This window comes from Carlito syrichta, unplaced genomic scaffold (assembly GCF_000164805.1).
Source record: "Carlito syrichta isolate Samal-C Ts95f unplaced genomic scaffold, Tarsius_syrichta-2.0.1 Scaffold288006, whole genome shotgun sequence".
NCBI classification, from domain to species: Eukaryota; Metazoa; Chordata; class Mammalia; order Primates; family Tarsiidae; genus Carlito; species Carlito syrichta.
In genome coordinates, this window is record NW_007232102.1 from 40,920 (window position 1) to 59,593 (window position 18,674).

Sequence of the window (18,674 nt, forward strand, 5' to 3'; positions counted from 1 at the left end):
GATCCTTCCGCCTCAGCCTTCCAAATAGCTGGAACTACAGGCGTGCGCTACCACGCCTGGCTAATTTTTGATTTATTGTAGAGATGAGGTCTCACCAAGTTGCCCAGGCAGGTCTCGAACCCGCAGGGTAAGGCAATCCACCCACCTCAGCCTCCCAAGGCACAGGATTACAGGCTGAGCCACCGAGCCCAGCTACAGTGACGTTTTCTAAAGGAAATACACCAAGAAGAGAAGATCTGTTTCCCTTTTTGCACTGGGAAAAATTAAGGGAATTTTTTCTCTCTAGATTTGTGTTTGCCCTTAACTTTTGGCCTCTGCAGGGCCCGGGGCTGGAGGTTGGGTCGATGTGGAGGTATGTCTGGGAGGGTTGGGAGGGTGGGAAGAGAAGACCATGCTGTCTTATCCCAGAGAAGTACCCGGAGGTCTCAGGAATCTTGGCTGAGACAGAGAGCTGCACATAGAGACTGTAGACCATTGAGCTTCAAGGACATGGACTCCAATGCCGAATGCCTGGGTCCTCGTTCAGGCTTGTGGCTTCTGTGACCTTGGAGGAGTACTTTGCCTCTCTGTGGCTTAGTTTCCCCATCTGTAGGATGGAGGTGGTGATAATAGCATCTCATGGGTGGTATGAGCACGGGAGGAACGAGTCACTATGAAAGTGTGCATGTGAGTGAAGCATGCGGTGCTGTGGGACAGCAAGCAGGTTATTTCCTTACCCCTCCTTCCCTTGTCACAACCCCCCCCCCACCTTTTCTACAGAGCTGTGGCATTTATGAGAGAGGGCAAGGGGGGTCAAAGCCAAGGTGAGAAGTCTGAGAGGTGGGTGGGAGAGTTCTTGCGCCTTCCCTTGGCTGGGCAGAGCCTTTCACTGCCACATCCAGGAGTCCTCCCGTGACTCCACCCTGGGGTCCGCAGCTTTTCCACCACACGAACCCCAGCCTCATTTTGTTCTTTGTTCCTGGGTCCTCGGGAAGGGCAGGGCCTGACTGAGCCTGTCTTCAGAGTCAGCACCTTGCAAATCCCAACCTGGCTTCTCTCGTTCACCAGGAGCCTCCTTTTTTCCTCCCACAGCTGCTGTGGCCCCAGGAATGCAGATTGACTTTAATATTAATCTAAGCAAAACGTAATTAGGGGAAATCTGGTGCCGTGAAAAAAGAATTACTGACTGCATTATGATGCCAAATAGAAATGATTTTCGGATTACCTTCTGTCGAGAAGATCCGGGCTACTCCTCCCGCCATTAGCAGAGATAATCAAGAACTGACCTTATTTGCAAGGCTGAAGGACGAATAAACCTCCCTCTCTAGAATTAAGACCTGCCCAGAAACCCTCATTGCTCTGGCAAAGTTGGCTGCCGGGCAAGGGTCCTGGAGAGACAAGGAATAAGGCCACTGGCCAGGGAAATCCTCAGTGTGAGGGTGTAGGCGTCTGCCCCAGTAAAGATGACTCAGCTGGCTGCTCCCTGCTCTCCCCCAGGGGCACCTGCTCTAAATTCTCAGCACTTAGCAAGTCTCAGGTATGGATAAATCCCTCCCTCTGCCCATCTCCCTCTCTGGGACAGTGAGGGGTTTTCTCTAGGGGTGATATACCCCTAGTCATCTGCATGAGTGGCCTGTCTCCCTGCTGGGAAGGCGTCTTCTCCCAGCTCTGACTTCAAGGATAATCTCTCCTGTCCTTCCAGGTGCTGTGTCCTAGACTTACTAACCAAAACTGACCCAGGCAATTCTTTAAAATATCAACACTGGGACTTTTCTCCAGACAAACAATCTCTTGGGAAAGAAACCTGGGGAGTTCTTAGCCAACGTATCATCGAGCAAGTTGGAAAACACTGCTTTAAGGTGTCACACCTGCGAGTGCGTCAGAAGTGTCTTAAAGCGCAGTGGTCCCACCCCATTTCTGGTTCAGAAAACCTGGGGCGGGGCTGGGGTTTGCATTTCCGTGATGTTCCGAATTAAAGGCTGACGCCGCTGGTCTGGAAACCGCACTTGGAGAAGCACGGCTCTCAGGCCGGCTTCCTGCCTCAGCACTATTGCTGGCCAGGAAGGATCATTCTTTGTGGTGAGAGGCTGTCCCGAGCATTGTAGGATGTTTAGCGGCGTTCCGGGCCGTTACCCACTAGATGCCAGTAGCACCCACCCCCCACCCCCAGTTGTGACAACCAGAATGTCTCCAGACATTGCCACATGGCTCGGGGGGGGGGCCAAAGCACCCTGGATGAGCCCCACTAGGTTGAAGAGCCCGGTGTCCCATCCCCTTTCCAGCTCAGGCAGAGGGCATTCAGTTCCCTCCAGTATGAGTAGCCTGGACCCCTGAATCGTCCCTGAGGCCAAGAGACCAGAAGCATCTAGAAGCTTGGTAGACACACAGAACCTCAGTTCCTGTGACCAAGGCCCCCAGGTGGTTTGTGTTCAGGGGAGAGGGTGAGAAGCCCTGTCTCCAGTGCCGGGGAAGAGGAGCTGAGGTCTGCTCCGACTCAGTTGCACATTAGAATTGGCTGAAGAGCTCTAAAACACATTGGTAGCACTTGAAACGTAGCTTAGTTGCATGTTACGTGCATTACCTTAATAAAAAAATATGTGAGCCGGGCTCAGTGGCTCAGCCTGTAATCCCGCGCTTTGGGAGCCCGAGGTGAGTGGATTGCCTGAGCCCACGGGTTCGAGACCCGCCTGGGCAACTTGGCGAGACCTCATCTCTACAATAAATCAAAAAATTAGCCGGGTGTGGTAGCGGATGCCTGTAGTTCCAGCTACTGGAAGGCTGAGGTGGAAGGATCGCCAGAGCCCAGCAGGCCAAGGCTGCAGTAGCCAATAGTGGCCACTGCACTCCAGTCTGGGTGACAGAGTGAGACTCCAACTCAAAAAAATATATATGTGTGTGTGTGTGTGTGTGTGTACACGGTGGGTGTGGCCTGGGCATCAGGGTTCTTTTAAGCTCCCAGATCTTTGTAATGTGCAGCCAAGTTTGAGAGCCCCTGCATGAGGGCACTTGCCTGCTTTTTGTCATTTCATCCTTTCAGTGTAAGAGCTGAGTGTCCTTAGGCTCATTTTGTAGGTGGGGAAACTGAGGCTGGGAGAACCTCAGCCAAGGTCATGGGGGCCAGTGAGATGCACAGCTGGGATCTGGGCCTGCCAGCTTACTGCTGACTGCTCCTCTGTGACGCTGTCCCTGGTGTGAGGGGACAGGCTGGGTGCTGGGGAGTTGGGGGGGACATGGTGGAGGGAGCACAGCTGGTCTGTGAGTGAGGCTGGGAGGTAGGTGTCCCGATGGGCGCGGGGCTGGAGGCATCACCAGGTTTCGCCTTGTGCTTGTGACTTGGTACCTGGCTGCCGCAGCTGGCGAGGTTCCACCTGAGGTTCCCGCACCTCTGCTGGGCCGATGCCCGGCTCTCCTCATCTGACCGCCCTCTCCTCTCTCCCGCAGTACTCGCCCAGCATGAGGGCCACCTACCTGTCCGTGGCAGACGAGCACCTGCGGCACTACGGGAATGAGTTTCCAGCCTAACAGACTTGCGGGGCTTCCTCCTCCTGCTTCCGTTTTGGTTTTTAATTAATGCAAACACAAGCTGCGTTTCTTTACCAGAAACCAAAGGCATATGGAGACGGCAGCTGGGATTCCCGACCAAAGCCCAGGGGGACAGAAGAGCCACCACCTGAGCCAGCCTCTCTCTCTCCTGTCCTGCCCTCCGCGCCAGAAAATCCTCCACGCTCTTGGCTGCCTCGGAGGTTCCTTCTCTGGGCAGCTGCCTGGGTCGGCTCACCCTGCATCCCACCCATGCCAGGAGGGGAGTGGCAGGGCCGGATCAGGCGCTGCCGTCAGAGACCTCTGTGACCTCTCGGGTCCCACTGCAGGACTGTGCCTCTTCTGAGCACAGCCAAAGCCCAGGTGGCCTCACTGAGTCACCTTTCTCCTCCATGACTCTGCAGGTAACAGTGGGAAAGGCTGGCCAGGAGAGGCTTTTTGAGGAGCTGGCATTCCTGATGAGACCAGGAGAGTCCAAATCGGAGTTCCCAGGGCCAGACAGCTCTTCCTGGGCCACTGAGGGGAGGTGTCAGGAGAGTCCTGCAGTGGGAGGCTGGTGGCTCTGGGGCTGGGGAACCAGCCTGGTGGGCCCAGATGGGAACAGGGAGAAAGCCCGCCCTGTCCCACTTGTCTCGCTAACCCTCCATCGCCCCACCCTCTTTCTGGAATCTGCTTCGAGTCTGTCAGCTGCAGATAGGGACTGTCTCAGGGTTGAACAGACATTTTGAAAGCAACGTTAACTTTTTTTCCCCCAGTGTTTTTTTAACATTTTTGTTATCCAAAGAATTGAAACTCATAGCTCATCCAGTTTTTACCATAGATTTGGGGCTCATTCCTTACAACTGGGTTTTATATCACACTTTTACCCGTCTTCCTGGCCCTGACCAGTTCTTTATAGATCTGGAAAATGGGGGAGGAGTGGATTTTTTACATAAAATAAAGATCAGTGAGACATCCTGTCCCAAGCTGCTGTGTGATGGGGAGCTGGGTTCATCCCACCTAGGGAGGAGGGTCTTTAAGAGGGGAAAGCCAAGAAGGAAAACTGAACAGAGCCCTCTGCCCTGGGGACTAGCTGATGCCCCTGCCAGCTGTCCCCTCCTTGTTGTCTTCAAGCAAGTTTGTCAGAAAAGGTTTTAGCAAAGTGGCACAGTTTGTGTCTGGATGTGAGAACAGGTCTTTTCCCTCCCCTCCCAGACCACCTGTCCCCACCCCGTGTCCCAGACCCCTGACCTGCTAGGGAACAGGAGCTTATTGGCCAGGAGGAAATACGGACTCACCATCCTGCCTGCTGAAGGGCCAGGTGGGGGTCTTTGGTGCTTCCAACCCTCCTGCCAACCCTGAGTACTCAACACAGAAGCCCCCACAACCTTGCACACCACAGCAGGGGCGCAGGGCGACTTGGCTAGGGACCGGGGCTCTGTTCCCATTTTGGAAGAGCCACCTGTCATCTAAACATGGACAGCAGAGTGGTTCTCGGCTTCCAGCCACGCTCCCAAGATAGTGCGGGGCCACAGGGCAGCCAGGATTCGCTGTCTCACCTGCATTCACTTGTACATACCTTGCACTGTAAACACACCTTGGTATGCCCACGTCACATGCGGACAGGAACATTGTGACGTCAAAGGTGTCGCTTCTTAAGGTTTTATTACTGGCAACTAGAGGGTTGTTTTTAATGCGTGGAAACTAAACTAAAATTCCTTTGGGGGGGTGTCCCGGATCCCAGCGGGCAAAACTCTGCTTGATATATGCGCACCCTCACCTGGAAGAGAAATAAACCACTTGTACTAAAACGCTCATTCAGTCTCCACCTTTCTCAGCTGTGAGGAATAAAGGGTTTTGAACGGGCCCCCTCCGCCAGGGTCATGTGGTGGGAGGGCTTAAAAGCAGATTCCAAGAGCAATTTCAATGCGGGGATTGAAAGATGGGGTTTGAATGAGAGTCACGGAGCTCACGTGTGGCCTCTTGTTGCTTTTACAGGGCCAGCAGCAGATCTTATTTCTGCATTAGTCTTTCTCCAAAGGTCATTCTTTTTTTTTTTTGCTGAGTCGGAATCTCACTGTGTCGCCCAAGCTGGAGTGCAGTGGCACGCTCAGGACCACCACAACCTCAACCTGCTGGGCTCAGGTGATCCTTCCACCGCAGCCTTCTAAGTAGCGCACCACCACGGCCGGCTAATTTTTTTTTTTTTATTTATTGTAGAGACAAGGTCTCACCAAGTTGTCCAGGCAGGTCTCGAGCCCCTGGGCTCAGGCAGTCCTCACCTCAGCCTCCCAAAGTGCTGGAATTACAGGCGTAAGCCACCGTGCCTGGCCTATATTAATTCTTACTCAGCCCTCACAATCACCCGGAGAGGTTGTTCACTTTGCAATTAAGTCAGAGGCACATGAGGGTAGTAAGGACCCGGTTAGAGTGAGTGGCAGAGCCAGGACTGTGTGACCCAGCTCTGGGTCTGGCCAGTGGGTGCCTCTCCAATGCACTGGGGTTGGGACTGTGTTCACGCAGTGGGCCACCCCTCCCTAGTGAGACAAGAGACTGCACACCTCCACCTTCTGGGTGGGTCCCTGAACTCTGCCTCCTTGGGATGCCCTCTGAGCCTGAGACACACAGCCCCCTTCACACTTGCTTTGTGGCGTCTCTGATGGGCGCACCACCTAGCCGGCCTGGGTGACTGGGCCAACCCCAGCTCTCCTCCCCTGGCCCTCAACGCCTATTTCTACTCCCAGAACTGACTAAATTTCGAGGAGCTTCCTGAAGTGAGCAGCGTGTGCATTCTTGGGGAGCACTTGAGGCGAGATTCAGAGAACCCTAAGCAGCTGACCACAGCAGGCTCAGAACTGAGCATCAGAACTGGGGCCTCAGCCGGGCTTGGTGGCTCAGCCTGTAATCCCAGAGCTTTGGGAGGCTGAGGTGAGTGGATTGCCTGAGCCCGCAGGTTTGAGACCTGCCTGGGCAACTTGGTGAGACCTCATCTCTACAATAAATCAAAAAATTAGCCAGGCATGGCAGCGCGCACCTGTAGTTCCCGCTACTCGGAAGGCTGAGGCGGAAGGATCGCCGGAGCCCAGCAGGTCGAGGCTGCGGTGGCCGGGAGCAGCCACTGCGCTCCAGTCTGGGCGACAGAGTGAGACTCCAACTCAAAAAAAAAAAAGAACTGGGACCTCCCTCGAATGGAAATGTTTTTCCCACTCCTAGCAAAACAGCTTCCCTTCTCCCTGGTCTCGGGATACTAGCAACCGTGGGAAATGGCCCAGAGCAATGGGGGAGTTTTCTATGACTAATTTGATGTTTTGAAGGTAACTGCAGCTCAAGACCCAAATGAGATCGCCTTTGGGGGCTTGAGTTGGCTCGGATCCAGAGTGAGAACTGAGTGTGTGAGATAGGAAGGCAGTCGTGGGAATGCACGAGCCTGAGCGTGGCTTGACCCCCACCACGTGCGACCCTCCCCTCCCCCCCACCCTGTCGTGACTGCTCCAGTCTCTCACCCAAAGGAAAGGGGTGGAGCAGGGGGAGTGGAGGCCACGGCTCTTCCACCTACAGACCTGCCAGCCCGTTTTACCATCCTGGATATCCTCTGAATAGCAATGGGCTGCAGACCTGGAACTGCCACAGTCATAGGCGGGTGTCCCACGCTGCCACTCCAAGCCCAGTTACCGACAGAGCGGCTCCTTCTTCAGAGCTCACGCACCTCCAGGTGTGCTTTCTCCCCCCTCAGAAGCTGTGCCATCTTACACTTAGGAGCTGCAGGAGGGTCATCACGGCCTCTTTGCTCCAGAAATTGCTGATCTAACACTCAAGAGGCCTGGCGTGTCCACTGATGGGTTTACCCACAACTGGAGAATTTCCTTTTCTTTCTTCCGCCTTGCATTCAGTTAACTAAATGCACTGGGACTGTTTAGCACAGGGTCAGCAAGTTGCAGCCAACAAGGCCAGCCTCACCGGCTGATGTGCGTGGCCTGTGGGTAGAAAACAGTTTTTACATTTTTAAATGGTTTTTAAAAAATCAAGCCAGGCTCGGTGGCTCAGCCTGTAATCCCGCGCTTTGGGAGACTGAGGTGAGTGGATTGCCTGAGCCCGCAGGTTCAAGACCTGCCTGGGCAACTTGGCGAGACCGCATTTCTACAATTAAAAAAAAAAAAAATTAGCTGGCCGTCATAGCACGCACCTGTAGTTCCAGCTGCTTGGAAAGTTGAGGCAGAAGGATCACCAGAGCCCAGCAGGTCGAGGCCACTGCACTCCAGTCTGGGCGACAGAGTGAGACTCCAACTCCAAAAAAAAAAAAAAATCTGCCGGGCTCGGTGGCTCAGCCTGTAATCCCGTGTCTTGGGAGGCTGAGGTGAGTGGATTGCCTGAGCCCGCGGGTTCGAGACCCTCCTGGGCAACTTGGTGAGACCTCATCTCTCCAATGAAATTAAAAAATTAGCCGGGTGTGGTAGTGCGCGCCTGTAGTTCTGGTACTTGGAAGGCTGAGGTGGAAGGATCGCCAGAGCCCAGCAGGTCCAGGCTGTGGTGGCCGGGAGCAGCCACCGCACTCCAGTCTGGGCGACAGAGTGAGACTCCAACTCAAAAAAAAAAAAAAAAATCAGACATTCGCAACTAATTTCGATGGTAGAGAACTCAAACTTTGAACCTCGATTTAGCACAACGTGTTAGTTACCCCCCACAAAGAATTCCATTCTTCTCATTAATAAAGTATTACAAAAATATTGTACTCAGTTACTATAATTTTTATTTCATTCACCAAAAATGTGTGGAAATCGGTTTCCGCTCTTGTCATATCTACACGATGTCTTCGATTTTGCCTCTTGACCCGCATAGCCTAAGAGATTTACTGTCTTCTCCAATAGTTTACAGTTAGCTGATGTCTGGCCTAGCACACCACCTTCTGTCAATTCTGGGACGATGGTAGTGTCTAAGCCAAACGTGGTCCCTCACTTCTTGTTTACAAATGAGCAACGAAGGCAAGAAACACTGACTTGCTCAGAGTCAAGGGCAGAATCCTATGTGGACACTTCGTAAAACTCCTTGAATCTTGTGCTTCCAAAGTTTGCCTTGTAAGATTTATTTATTTATTCGTTTGTTTGTTTAAAATTTTATTTTTGAGTTGGTCTCACTCTGTCACCCAAGCTGGAGTGCAGTGGCACACTCATGGCCACCACAGCATCAACCTGGCGATCTTTGCACCTCAGCCCTCTAAGGAGCTGGAACTACAGGTGTGCAACACCACATCCAGCTAATTTTTTTCTTTATTGTAGAGTCGAGGTCTCACCAAGTTGCCCAGGCTGGTCTCGAACCCGTGGGCTCAGGCAGTTCTCTCGCCTCCACTTCCCAAAGTGCTGGGATTATAGGTGTGAGCCACCGGGCCCAGCTCTCTGTTTGTTTTGGGGTTTCTTTGTTTTTATTTTTTATTTTAGAGTCTTGGGGTCAATGTCTATGCACTGTGAGTCCTTTATCAGTCTGTTTGTTTTAATCATCAATTACACGTTCCAATTACAAAAGAACGTGCATGATGCAAAACATTTCAAGCTTTACAAAAATGTGTGAGAAAGTGAAAATTCCCCATAATCCACAAGCCAGAACAAGACACCGTGACCAGTCTGGTGTGCATCGTCCTATTTGTAGCAATATAATCACACTTTTTTTTTTTTTTGAGTTGGAGTCTCACTCTGTCACCCAGACTGGAGTGCAGCGGCCGCTACCGGCCACTGCAGCCTCGACCTGCTGGGCTCCGGCGATCCTTCCGCCTCATCCTTCCAAGTAGCTGGAACTACAGGCGCGCGCTACCACACCCGGCTAATTTTTTGATTTATTGTGGAGATGAGGTCTCGCCAATTTGCCCAGGCGGGTCTTGAACCCACAGGCTCAGGCAATCCACTCACCTCAGCCTCCCAAGGTGCGAGATTACAGGCTGAGCCACCGAGCCCGGCTATAATCATACTCTTCATAATGTGCTGTTTTTTTCTACTTAACACTCCATCTTGGACACCATCCCAAAACTCTTTAAAAATCTGGTCCACTGACCTGTGAATATAGAGGACTATGGAGATGGTCGTGGTAGTTGCACGCATGTCTGCCACCCTGTCATAAGAATCAGTCAAGAGCCGGGCTCAGTGGCTCAGCCTGTAATCCCGTGCCTTTGGGAGGCTGAGGTGAGTGGATTGCCTGAGTCCGCGGGTTCAAGACCCGCCTGGGCAGCGAGACCTCATCTCTACAATGAATCAAAAAATCAGCCGGGCATGGTAGCGCGTGCCTGTAATTCCGGCTACTCAGGAGGCTGAGGTGGAAAGATCACCAGAGCCCAACAGGTCGAGGCTGCGGTGGCCGGGAGCGGCCACTGCACTCCAGTCTGGGCGACAGAGTGAGACTCCAACTCAAAAAAAAAAAAAAAGAATCAGTCAAGAGCTGTTCCTTAAGTTCGAGGTGGTCAGGTAGACAGGGGTGCAAGTAACCATGCAGCTCATGGGCAGATGAGGCCTTCACTCCTGGTGAGTTTGAGAGGGTGTTTGCAACATCTGATGGCAACGCCAGGGGCAACTCAACGTCTGGACTGGTGTGGATAAGGAGGCCTGGATCTGGGAGATACCACATGGATGAGGTCACTAAGTCCAGGGAGAGAGGTAGAGATGTGCAGAAAGAGTGGGAAGAGGCCAATACGGAACCCCAACATTTAGGAGCAGGTGGAAGAAAGAGCTGAAAAACAACAAGACCCACGGGTTCGAGACCCACCTGGGCAGCGAGACCTCCTCTCTACAATAAATCAGAAAATCAGCCGGGCGTGGTAGTGCATGCCTGTAATTCCGGCTACTTGGAAGGCTGAGGCGGAAGGATCGCCGGAGCCCAGCAGGCGAGGCTGCGGTGGCCAGGAGCGGCCACTGCCCTCCAGTCTGGGCGACAGAGTGAGACTCCAACTAAAAAAAAAGAACAAGAGGCAGGAGCTGGGGTTGGGGGTGCTGAGAGGAGAGGTCTTGGAGGGTGGTCCGCACCCACAAACGGACCCCGGGTAGAACACGGACTAGAGAGCAGCTAGTCGCTGGGTCAGGAAGTCGGGCGGTCTTGGCCTCAGCCCGCCTCTCAAGGGAGATGGTCTGCATCCTGCAGAGAAAGAAAAGAAGAGCTGGCCGGAGAAACGTTGGAAGCTTATGGTGACAGTCCAGCACTGCCTCTCCCAAGACTCCCTCCAACGCCGGATACTGTGGTGACCCAGAACCCCACACTCTGACTCCACAGTCTCCAGGGGCTCAGCTAGCGTGGGAGGAAAGCCGTCAGACTCCGCCCCTTAGTGATTCCCTGGTGGCTGCCCCGCCCCCCTCCGGCTTTCCACCTTCATTCCCAGCATATGCGGTGCTTAGCGGTGGCATTTCAGGCCCAGTATGGGTGTCCTGTCAGGGAAGCAGAAGGTGCCCGTCCCTTGGGACTTGCCAGGATTTAGGGGTTTTTCGAAACGCCTTAAGACCCACCCGGGCTCGGTGGCTCAGCCTGTCATCCCGCGCCTTTGGGAGGCCGAGGTGAGTGGATGGCCTGAGCCCGCGGGTTCGAGACCCGCCTGGGCAGCGAGACCTCATCTCTACAATAAATCAAAAAATCAGCCGGGCGTGGTAGCGCGCGCCTGTAGTTCGGAAGGTTGAGGCGGAAGGATCGCCGGAGCCCAGGAGGTCGAGGCTGCGGTGGCCGGGAACTGCCACTGCACTCCAGTCTGGGCGACAGAGTGAGACTCCAACTCAAAAAAATTTAAAAAAAGAAAAAGGAAAAAGAGATGTTTCATCTTTCCCAAGTCTCTTTTTCCAGCTGACCCAGAAATGCGCTCAGATGTGACTCCCCTTTCTTTTCCTCTCCTGTTCTGTTTGCTCTGGATATGGATCGTGGATGACATTTTTTATCCTGGAGTGCCCGCCCCTCCCGATTTCCCAAGAAAAGTCACATCTGCATGGGCCCCAGTCTGAGTGGAGTATGTCCCTTGGGCAAGTGCAGCTGCCTTTGGTTACTCAAAGATTATATTGCTCAGAGCTTCAGAAAAAGAGAGAGCCAGAGGGCCTTGAGGAGGGCTTGGTCTGCATTAGCAAAAGAGCCGTTTGTGTTACGAACCTGGTAGCCACATGGGGCTTAGACAGTCTCGCCACTGATGTGACGGATGCCTTCCTGGGAAGGTTTTACAGATTAGGCACCGCAGCAAGCACTGCGGGTACGAAGAAGAGCAGGGCAAGGTTTCCGTTTTCTAGCCCTTGAGGGAAGCTGGGGGTGCAAACAGATCCATCCAGGGAGAGGCGCCACAGCTACCGTCCCGTGGAACATGGTGCACGCACTTTATTCCTGCAAGGTCATGTTCAGCTTGTTTTTCTTTTCTGTTTGTTTGTTTGTTTTGGTTTTTTGAGTTGGAGTCTCCTCTGTCACCCAGGCTGAAGGGCAGTGGCATGCTCACGACCACCCCAGCGTCGAGCTCCTGGGCTCCGGCGATCCTTCCACCTCAGTCTTCCAGGTAGCTGGAACTACAGGTGCGCACTACCACACCCGGTTATTTTATTTATTTCTTTATTTTACTTTTTGTAGAGACGAGGTCTCGCCAACTTGCCCGGGCTGGTCTTGAACCTGCGGGTTCAGGCAATCCATTTGCCTCGGCCTCTCAAAGTGCTGGGGTTACAGGCTGAGCCACCGAGCCCAGCCTGTTCAGCTTGTTTTAAACACTGGTGGAGAAAGTAGATGATTTTCCCCCAAATGTTATTATGAGGGTGAACCTCCAAAAAACTGGAATTTGTTTATTTTTAAAATTGTGTATTCTTACATATTTAGGCTTCACCTTCAAAGTACTCTCCATTTGATGGAATACACCTATCAAGACGCTTTTTCCACAACTCAAAACAGTTTTTGAACTCATCGATTTTACTGCCTTTTGGTGTTTCTGCCATTCTTTGTTTTACTTCTTCCACATCAGCAAAACATTTCCCTCTGAGGACTTTTTTCATCTGAGGAAACAAACAAAAAAAAGTAGCCAGGGGCCAGATCGGGGGAGGGTGGGACATAGGAATCATGCTGTTTTGGGCCAAAAACTGCAAAACACTCACCACGGTGTGGACAGGTGCACTGGTAAATCACCCATCACGAAATGGCCAAATGCATTGAAGTAATCTCCAAAAAAGAATTCACTGAAGCCAAACACAGCCTCTCACGACAACACTAGCTGGTACACAGACGCCATTGGGTTCCTAGAACACGTACCTTGCAGGGGAAATCTGTATTACAAGGGTCCGCCTTCCAAAATATAATTCCAATTTTGGGGGAGATCCCCTCATATATTGCACATTGTAAACCAAGGAAAGTTATGTCTAAAAAAGGGACTGGGTTGCAAGTTTTAGGGAGGAAGCCCACAGAGGTAAAATGCCCCTCTTGACATAACAGGGCACATGCTATCCACATGACCGATCACGACTTGATCCCTTGACTGAGACAGTGTTAGTCAGATTTCTTCACTAAGAAGTTACTATTTTCAAGCCGGGCTCAGTGGCTCAAGTTTATAATCCCAGCACTTTGGGAAGCCAAGGTGAGAGGACTGCCTGAGTCCACGGGTTCAAGACCAACCTGGGCAACTTGGCGAGACCTCATCTCTACAATAAATCAAAAATTAGCTGGGCATGGTGGCATGCGCCTGAGTTCCAGCTACTTGGAAGACTGACGTGGAAAATCGCCTGAGCCTAGCAGGTCGAGGCTGCGGTGGCTGTGATCCCACCACTGCCCTCAGCCTCGGCAACTGAGTGAGACTTCAACTCAAACCAACAAACTTCTTTCAGCAATGTTTTGTAGATTTTTTTGTTCGTGGATTTGTTTCTGAGTCAGAAAAGTTGCAAAGACAGTACAGAGAATTCCCATGTGCCCCACATCCTGTTTCCCCAATTATATCTTTTTTTTTTAAGTCCAAGTCTCACTCTGTCATCCAGACTGGAGTGTAGTCCCTGAGCTCAGGCAATCCTCTCGCCTCCGCCTCCCAAAGTTCTGGGATTCCAGGCATGAGCCACTGCGCCCAACTCCCCAAGTATATCTTATATAAGTGTGGTAAATTTATTAAAATTAGTGAACCAATAGTGATACATTTGTATTAATTAAAGTCCACACTTTATTGAGATTTCCTTAGTTTTCCTGAAAGTCTAGGGGTTCAAGATGAGCCTGGGCAACTTGGCGAGACCTCGACTCTACAATAAATCAAAAAATTAGCTGGACATGGTGGCTCGTGCTTGTATTCTAAGCTACTTGGAAGGTTGAGGTAGAAAGATCGCCTGAGTCCAGCAGGCTGAGGCTGCGGTGGCCTTGAGCGTGCCACTGCACTCCAGCATGGGTGACAGAATGAGACGCCAACTTAAAAAAAAAAACAAACCTAATGATGATTTTTGCAGAAATGGAAAAATCGTAGAACTCATATGAGATCTCAAGCAACCCGAGTAGCCAAAACAATCTTGAAAAACGAAGACCGAAGCTTCAGGACTCTCATTTACTGATTTCAAAACTTGCTACAAAGCTACAGTAGTCAAAAGAGTGTGGTAGTGGCATAAAGACAGACATATAGAACAGAGTCCAGAAATAAGTCATCACATATATGAACAAATGATTTTAGATAAGGGGACCAAGGCCATTCCATGGGAAAAGGACTGACTTTTCAACAAAGGGTGCTGGGAAAGCTGGATATCCTCGCGCAAAAGAATGAAATTGGGCCGGGCTCGATGGCTCAGCCTGTAATCCCAGCGCTTTGGGAGGTCGAAGTGAGTGGATTGCCTGAGCCCACGGGTTCGAGACCCGCCCGGGCAACTTGGCGAGACCTCATCTCTGCAATAAATCAAAAACTAGCCGGGTGTGATAGCGCACACCTGTAGTTCCAGCTACTTGGAAGGCGGAGGCGGAAGGATCGCCGGAGCCCAGCAGGTCGATGCTGCGGTGGCCGGGAGCGGCCACTGCACTCCAGTCTGGGCGACAGAGTGAGACTCCAACTCAAAAAAAAGAGAATGAAATTGAACCCTTACTTGACACCATATATAAAAATTGATTCAAAATGCATCCGTGACCTAAATGTAAGACCTAAAACTTTAAAACTCCTAAAAGTAAACATAAGGCAAAAACTTTGCAAATTGGATTTGGCAATGATTTTTGGGGGATATGACACCAAAAGCACAGTCAAAAAAAGAAAAAGTACATTCCTGCAGATCATATGGGGCAGGAAAAAAGTAAACGAAAGAAACCAAAAATAAAAGGAATAAAAAAGTAAAGATCAGCTACTCAGGAAACTGAGGTAGAAGAATCACTTGAGGCCAGGAGTTTGAGGTTGCAGTGAGCTATGACTGCACACTGCACTCCAGCCCGGGTGACAGAGCGAGACCCTGTCAAAAGAACGAAAGAAGGAAGGAAGGAAGGAGGGAGGGAATACAGAAAGGTCTGGAAGAGTTATTTATACATCCATGTTCTTTTTTTTTTTTAATGTGGAGTACAAGTGAGGGTTAGGTACATACGTGGTCATCATACAGGTAAAGTGTGTGTACCCTTACTGACGTTATATGGCCCCCTTCCCTGGCAGTGCCCCACTACTACCAATCCCTTTCTTATGGTATTATGATAAATATTCAAGGTCCACTTTTGAGTGAGTACATGTGGTACTCGGATCTTTGTTTCTGTGATAGATCACTGAGTATTATAGACTCTAATTCCATCCAGGTTGCTGCCAAGTTCATAATTTTGTTTGTCTTTATGGTCGCATAATATTCCATCGTGTAAAGGTACCGCATTGTCTTTATCTAGTCCACTTTTGATGGGCAGCACGGTTGATTCCATGTTTTTTCTATTGCGAATAACGCTGCCATAAACATGCGTGTGCAAGTATCTTTATTATAGAGTAATTTGAGTTCCTCCGGGTATATTCCTAGAAGGAGGATTGCTGGGTCATATGGAAGGGCGATTTTCAGATTATTTAGAAATCGCCATACTGTTTTCCACAGAGGTTGTACTAGTTTACATTCCCACCAACAATGTAAAAGTATTCCCTTTTCCCCATATCCCTCCAGCATCTGTTGTTTTTTGTTATTGATGATGGCCATCCTGACTGGAGTTAAGTGGTATCTCAGTGTGGTTTTAATTTGCATTTCTTTGATGATTAGTGAGGTTGAGCATTTTTTCATGTATCTGTTGGCTGCTTGTATATCGTCTTCTGAGAAGTGTCTATTCATCTCTTTTGCCCATTTTTTAATAGGGCTGCCTGTTTATTTTCCTTTTGGCACGTTTGAGTTCATTGTAGATCCTAGATGTTAGGCCTTTGTCAGATATACAATTGGCACATATTTTTTCCCAGTCTGTGGGCTGTCTCCCCACTCTCTTGATGGTTTCTTTTGCTTTGCAGAAGCTTTTCAGTTTGATGAGGTCCCACTTGTCTATCTTATCTTTTATGGCATTCGCTCTTGGAGAGTTGATCAGGACTTGGTTGCCTATTCCAATTTCCATAAGGTATACACCCATACACTGTTTCGCCAGTGAACAGAGCTGCCTTGGCTCCAGCCTGCAGCCTCCTGAGTGAGGTTAGGGGTGGGGAGCCCACAAAGCATCATCACAATAATATGATAAATGTGGCTGCAGTTCCCTTTCAACCTTTCCCATTTTCCCCTTCTAACAGCATATTCATAACAGCATTATTATAACAGCTAAAATGTGGAAGCAAACCCAAGTGTCCATCATCAGATGAATGGAAAAGCAAGACGGGATAGATACATACAGTGAAATACCATTCAGCCTTAAGAAGGAAGGAAATTCTAGCACATGCCACAACTTGATCAACCTTAAGGACATTATGCTAAGTGGAAATGAGCCAGTTACAAAAAGACAAATACTGCATGATTCCATTTCTATGAGGTACTTAGAGCAGTCAAAATCATAGAGGCAGAAAGTAGAATGGTAGGTATCAGGGCCTGGGTGGAGGGAAAAAATGGGGAGTTTGTGTTTAATGGGGATCGTTTCTATTTGGGAAGAGGAGTCTGGAGATGGATGAGGGTGATGGTTGTACAATGTGAGTGAACTTTATACTGCTGAACCGCGCACTAAAAAACGGCTAAGATGATGCATTTTATGCTGTGCATTTTTTACCCCAATAAGGAAAATTGGAAAGGGGGGGCAGCAGTGCAGTGGGTTATGGGCTGGCCTGGAGGGTATCTAGGGCTGGGGGCTGCTCTCAGCACAGAATTTCTGATGCCTGTTAGGCTGTGATTGGGCAGAGATCTAGGAGATGCCGCAATTGTTTTGTAAGCGAGGTCCTTGTGAATACTCCTAATCGTATGATCTCATGCTGAGTGGGGCCTGCCAAGGGGTGACGACTCTTTCGCCAGTGAACAGAGCTGCCTTGGCTCCAGCCTGCAGCCTCTTGAGTGAGGGTGGGGGTGGGGAGCCCACAAAGCGTCATCACAATAATATGATAAATGTGGCTGCGGTTCCCTTTCAACCTTTCCCATTTTCCCCTTCTAACCCGCTTTCCCACCCACGGAATCACGTGTTTGCAGAGAGCCCGGAGATCCCCATGGGCGGGGGAGGGCTGCAACTGTGAATGCAACACTGGCCAGCCTCTGCTTCATGGCGGAGTGGGTCTGTTTCTGACCCTTGCAGGTTTTATCAGGGTCCGAATCCTCTGACCTCACAAAGCATTTCAACGGGGCTTTCAGCCACACCTCCACCCAGCCTGGACAGACCCTTGCAACCTCTAAGAGTCTTTTGCCCGGAGAAACTGGTGGGAGCTGGAACGGATCAGGAGGGGTGATGGCAGCAGTCATTTAGAGGCTTGTCTTTGTTTTGTTTTGAGTTGGAGTCTCACTCTGTGGCCCAGACTGGAGTGCAGTGGCCGCTCCCGGCCCCCGCAGCCTCGACCTGCTGGGCTCCGGCGATCCTTCCGCCTCAGCCTTCCGAGTAGCCGGAATTACAGGCATGTGCTACCATGCGTGGCTGATTTTTTTTTGATTTAATGTAGAAATGAGGTCTCGCTGCCCAGGTAGGTCTCGAACCCATGGGCTCAGGCAATCCACTCACCTCAGCCTCCCAAAGGCGCGGGATGACAGGCTGAGCCACTGAGCCCAGCTTGAGGCTTGTCTTTGGTTAGTGTGGCCCCGCAAGGTGACATCTTGGGAGTTTCACTGGACTCGCCCCACTAAAGACAGGTTATGAGAACGCATTTATGGAGAAGTTGGGAAGCAAAGAAAGGAACTTCTGCTTCCTTCCTTTCACAGACCCCAAACCCACTCGGGGCTTTCCACAGGAAGCTGTCTGGGCGCCTTAGCCCAGCGCTTGGGACGCCCTCCTCCCAGACTGACCCCAGCTGACCTTTGCAAATTCCTCTCTCATTTTTCCCCTGCAGGGACTGTCAGCTCAGGCCAGACAACCCACCACCGACCATCCCCCCAAATGCCCTTCTACCGTGACAACCACCCCCTCCTTGCTCACACCACCCTCTCCCCACTCCTCCCCCGGCCACTCATGACCGCTTCTCAAGGCCCAGTTCCAACCCAAACCCCACTTCTTGGATGACGCATTTCTTGTCTGCCTCAACCCCAATCTCTGATGTCAGTCCCGGAGCTCAGGTCAGCCTCAGTCTCCGAGCTGCCGTTCATTCAGCCACCACCGACTGCGCCTTCAGCTCGAGGGTGGACACCGCCCTGTGTCTTGGGCTGGCTTAATCCTCCCAGTTGTCCTGTAAGCACCGTCTGGCACCCCCACTTTGCAGATGAGGGTAGCCGAGCCTTAGAAGCCTTAGAAAAGGAAAGCGAGTCACCCCAGGTCATGTGACTAGAAAGTAGCCGAGCCGGGATTCCGATTCATCGTTTTCAGCCCCACATTCCCTTCTTTTCGTTTCCCTGAGCTAACTTGATTGCCTTCAGCCCCTGAGAAACACGACCCCGTTCATTCATTCGTTCATTCACTCCGCGGACACTTAGTGCCGGTTGACAACGTCCCAACCGCGGAGCCAAGCTGTGGAAGTCTCCAGCCCCTGCCACCCAGACGTTTCCCTGCTGGCGGGGCAAGGAGACAGGTGTCCACGATAGAGCGCGCGTGGGGGAGGCCGCCAGGAAGGAGTGGGACGGTTATGCGTCCCATTTCATGGATGGGAAAACCGAAGGAAAGAGGGCAGAAACAGCGGGCCAGGATGGGAGGCCCACAGC

At 51.2% G+C, this 18,674-nt stretch overlaps 1 protein-coding gene across 1 annotated transcript in view; it reads left to right on the plus strand.

Annotated features, from left to right (window-relative positions):
- Positions 1-5,315, plus strand: part of TTYH2 (tweety family member 2) — a 39,705-nt gene extending 34,390 nt beyond the window's left edge. Inside the window, exon 14 of the mRNA XM_021710073.1 lies at positions 3,421-5,315. Within this exon, the coding sequence (XP_021565748.1) occupies positions 3,421-3,501 (81 nt within the window). The 3' untranslated portion in view covers positions 3,502-5,315. The remainder of the gene's footprint in view (positions 1-3,420) is intronic.
- The last annotated feature ends 13,359 nt before the right edge of the window (positions 5,316-18,674 follow it).